The sequence below is a fragment of the Theobroma umbraticum genome, unplaced genomic scaffold (assembly GCF_002168275.2).
Source record: "Theobroma umbraticum cultivar Fairchild unplaced genomic scaffold, ASM216827v3 scaffold_95.0, whole genome shotgun sequence".
Classification (NCBI taxonomy): Eukaryota; Viridiplantae; Streptophyta; class Magnoliopsida; order Malvales; family Malvaceae; genus Theobroma; species Theobroma umbraticum.
Genome location: NW_018397257.1, coordinates 5,403,833 through 5,408,420, shown reverse-complemented (window position 1 = coordinate 5,408,420; position 4,588 = coordinate 5,403,833). Strand labels below are relative to the sequence as shown.

The 4,588-nt window shown below is 34.9% G+C and overlaps 1 protein-coding gene across 4 annotated transcripts in view; it reads right to left on the bottom strand.

Annotated features, from left to right (window-relative positions):
- Positions 1-1,477: 1,477 nt before the first annotated feature.
- Positions 1,478-4,588, bottom strand: part of LOC110412810 (exosome complex component RRP45B-like) — a 5,199-nt gene continuing 2,088 nt past the window's right edge. For all 4 annotated transcript variants that reach the window (XM_089782859.1, XM_089782858.1, XM_089782857.1 and 1 more), the window contains 4 exons: positions 4,451-4,565; positions 3,012-3,092; positions 2,725-2,913; positions 1,478-1,956 (listed from right to left, as the gene is read on the bottom strand). In XM_089782859.1, coding sequence (XP_089638985.1) covers positions 1,852-1,956; positions 2,725-2,913; positions 3,012-3,092; positions 4,451-4,565 — 490 coding nt within the window. In that variant the 3' untranslated portion in view covers positions 1,478-1,851. The remainder of the gene's footprint in view (positions 1,957-2,724; positions 2,914-3,011; positions 3,093-4,450; positions 4,566-4,588) is intronic.

The following is a 4,588-nucleotide window of genomic DNA, read 5'->3' as shown; positions in this document are numbered from 1 at the left end:
AGTGGACAAGCATTACAGGCAGCCATTAATTGATGTACTAACTCTTTCAGCTCGACAATATTTGTCTCTAGGATGTAACAACTGGTAACTGATCCATTAGCAGTAACATGCATAGAGAAACTCAACCGATAATGGAGAACTTGTGCTATTGGTGTTGGCGTAAAAAGACATAGTCCATAACACTAAATATAAATTAAAGTGTTTTAATTGATATTTTGACCTTCAAACGTCTTCTTGGTATGATGATTTAATTAAAGCTTTATTTTTATGATTTATATTATCGTGTTACAATAACTTGTTATGACAAACTTTGCTACTAATACTTTTTTAATAATAATATAATAATTTATAATTAATTTTATAAAATTTTTAATGTAAGAGATTCACCGAAATAGTAACGATAAAATATGTGACTCGTATCATTGCACGCAAAGTGTGAACAATGTTTATACTCAAAAGATCTTTTGTAAAGGAGTTACAATTTATAGGCAAACCAAAGACACTGTTAACTCAATGTGTCTTCACATGGGCAATAGTGACTTGATGATTTAAACTTGAAAAAGATAAAAGAGTACCTTCTTTAATACATGTGCTTAACATGTAGACACATTTTTATACTTTTTGAGACGGATTAATCGGGACGTACTTCTAAAATACACTTACACACTTAATTATACATGTTTTTAAAGTGGAAAATCTTTTAGTCGATGTCATCCGAACAGATTGAAATAGGAACTATTAGCTTCAAGAATAAAATCATAGCCAAGAGACAGAAGCCGACACTAGTGTCAGAGCATGCCTTCTTGGTCCGCGAGATCTGGGTGGTTGAATTATGAGATCCTGGTAGCGTCTAGGGTCACTTCCTATTTTCAGCGGGATCTTGCCACGTGACCTGTGATAGGATCTCGACGCATGCATGCAAAACATTTGGTTTGGCATGTTCACGGTTGAGCGTGTGCTTGAAACATAATCATCCAAGAGCTTTGTAATTTCCTCGGTGAGCACCCTATCCCATCTCATCCAGTCAACCATTGTAATGGCTTCAATGGTACTTGGTAAGCTGTTGAGCAAGTCATAGCAATGACGTTTTATACTGGCAATTCTCTTGTCTTTAAGGTACGCAACCTAAATACATTGGCTTATACAAAAGCTCATGGTTATAAGCACTTTCAGATATGGCTTATACAAAATTACATAGGCTTACCAAATTGAGGAGAGCATCAGGTCCATCTAGTTCCCCAACTTCAGATATATTGATTTCAACTTTCAACTTCCAAGTTCCAACATCATTGCTTTCACTTGTAGGGGAAGCGTTCCTACCTTGTACCATGGTGGGCTGGGAGATAGTAAATTAGAGACTTTTTGACCTCTGGCTATGGAGTAAGGGATAGAGTATAAGTTAGCAATCGGGGTTCAACTCAATTAACAATCAGGTTAGATCTCAAAATAGGTTTGGATTTAGGCATTTATGCCATAATACAGCAAAACACTTATAATTTCATTCATCATGTATTTACCAAAAATGAAGATTACACTAAATATTTATGAAGATTGCTAGATACTTCTAAACCAACTACAACCAGGGTCAACAATAAGAAACAAACTTGAAACCCCTAGTAAGCAACCAACTTGGACCACAGAATGAAAAAACCTAAATTCCTTGAATAATGTTGAAATAAAATAAAGTAAACAATGCAAAACTAAATTACACAAGAACAAGCAATGAATGAGGATCCTTGATGACCGCATCAACAATTTTCCCATGGTTCCACTTTAAACTCTCCATACTGCATCAATAGTTTTCCCATGGTTCTACTTTTAAACTCTCCATATACTTTTCTGGTGACCGATTTACTTATCAACAGACTGGTCTTGTTTCTCTTTAACATTAACACCAATAGAGGTAGGGTGGCGCTTGATCTTTCGCAATGCTCTTTCTGTGTTGTACACTTCAACCTACATAGATTTACAATGAAACTCAAGTGCGGAGCAAATAATACAAGCTTTAATAGGTAAAGTATTATTTGTAACAAGCAATTTGACAGAAGAAATGAAGGATAATGGAAATTTTTACATAAAGAAATGAAATAAGACATACTAGCCAGTTTCTAAAGTCGTTTCCCTAAGCAAATGATACCATAAAATGTCATATAGCTGCACGTTAACAACTAGAATTTTAGGGAAGAAGTGGAAGAGCTTTGTTCTAGGTTGAATATCGATACAAAGCTTCGTTCTAGGGAAGAAGTAGAATTTGGTTAACCATATAATACAGGACTGCTTTTCTTTTGCTGTTTTTGAATTAGTTGGATTACAACACAGTTTTTTATTCTGTTTAGTAGCTGGAGACAAGCAGCAAAGTAGTCAGTGTCATAAGTATGAGAGGACTAGTATACTGGATTTTTGTGTGCTTCAGCTATCTGTTTTAACAACCAAATCTACCTAGAATTTCAAAATCAAGGAGCTTATAATTTATACAAAGTTCTCCACTTTTAATGGTTATCCTTAGTCATTTAGTTTCATATTACATCGCTGCATGTTATCAAAATTTCAAAGTTCTCATTCTCCCTTCACATTTTGCACTTTAGTACAACCAATTATATTTCAAACACCCAACTATAGATTTGTAAAGAAATCTTATACCATGACGAGAAAATAAATTAAGTAGCTAAGAAGAAGTCAGGTCCTTCAAGTTTCAGAAAACTATTTTGAAGATAATATTCTTACTGCTTCTTTAATTTGCTTTGTTATTCCCGCAGCCTTTGCAGTAGCAAGCTGCAAACATTGCATGATAACTCTTTGAGGGATACCTTCTCCACCAGCCTTTTGAATTGCACAAATATCACCATTTGCATTAACTGTTGTAGTCATTCGTCCACCCATAACAGCTTCCTCATTGTGGGTTGGATCTATTACCTGAATTTCATCACATTAAGGAGAGCACAACTTTAGCTGTGAACAAGATGTGTTAATCAAACGTAGTTAGAATATCCTGATGTCAAAAATTAACTTACCAGAATGCTATCATTACTAAAAATCCCAAAGGTTATCGCAATTGGAAGATGATGCACTGTCAAAGGAAGAGGCTCCCTTATCTGTCAAAAGAGAAGATATTTTCAACTACCATAATTACGCATTCGATGGAGTCAAAATGACAAGTGTCTTCAATATGATGGGAGAGAAGAGGAAGAGGAATGGTAAGAAAGAAGTGGACAAAAGTAATTAAAAGTGATATTCAAGTTTTCAATAGTTCCAAAACAAGGTTAAGGAGAAAAAATAAGATGATTCATATTAAAAATCATAAGTTTAAGGAAAATTCACAAAATTATGAGTATTTGCATTAGTTATATTCTTTCTCTTTGATTTTATTTCTTTTTCTCTCCACTTTTGTAGATACTTGAAAACAGATTAGAAGAAAATGTTAAAAGACAATAATTCTCTTCTTCTTGTTTTTGTCCTGATTTAAGTAACTAAACAAGAGAAACTTTAATATTCTCTCCAGCCAATCACAATGTCACAGTCGTAATTAACACCGCCACATCACCCCCGACTACCCCCTCAACCCCCCTCCCCCTCTTGGCATCCATACTCTTCTAAGGGAAAGGAAATGCAAAACACAGGGGAGGGAAGAAACCCCAGTAGCAGAGACAGTAGATACGTCAATTGGCTGTTAAAAGGCCATCCAATTAAGTAGGTTGATTGCATTAGAAGCCTGAACTACAGCAACAACCCTGAAAGAGTGTACAGACACTGAAGCAACAGAAAGACCAAAATCTATTATCACTCAGCTTTTACACAACATTATAGCCGCTATTTAAAATTAGGATAAGCAAGAGACTGCACAAGCCAATTTCACCGACAAGGTAAAAACAAGTCAAGTGAATTCTAAGTAGAACGAACATCAAACATCACCAATTGTTCAAAATTATCAATTTCTGGTACCTCTGTTAAAAACAGAAATAAGAAGAAACAAAATACAAATTCATATCTATTTATTTTACATGTAATCATGGCTATTTTGACTCATTGCATTAGGCATACAGTTTAATGTTGTGTGGTAATCATAGAAAATTGCAGTCACAAGTTGAACCTTGAGTTGGATGAGGAACTTTTTTTATGAGTTAGATAAGGAACTTAGAGACCTATATAGCATCAGTCATGAGGCCTAGGTCAACAACCCACCAATCAATTGACTCCAAAACATGATTGAATTGATCCTTGCCAGTTTATTCAGATTTGATGAACATACTTCTTGTTGTTAAGTAGCAAAAATGTAAAGAAAGTAAAATAAAGTTTCTTCATGATTATGCTCAGGACTCATATTCTTAAGCACAAAATTCACCTAGTTGTAAGAGCATTGAATGTAAGTGTCAAAACTCACTAGATGATTCTCATCTTTACAGTAATGGTTTTAATAAGTAATATTAAAAGCCAAAACAGTTAGGAATCCGACCTCAGGCGGATGTACTATTACTTCCTGACCATCTTCTCCTCCTAATGAGCATTCAGGCCTCCGGAATGTCAGCAGAGCAGCCAAAGCAGCAATATTAGCAGCATCAACAAGGTTTCTGTTTCCACAAAAAATATATTA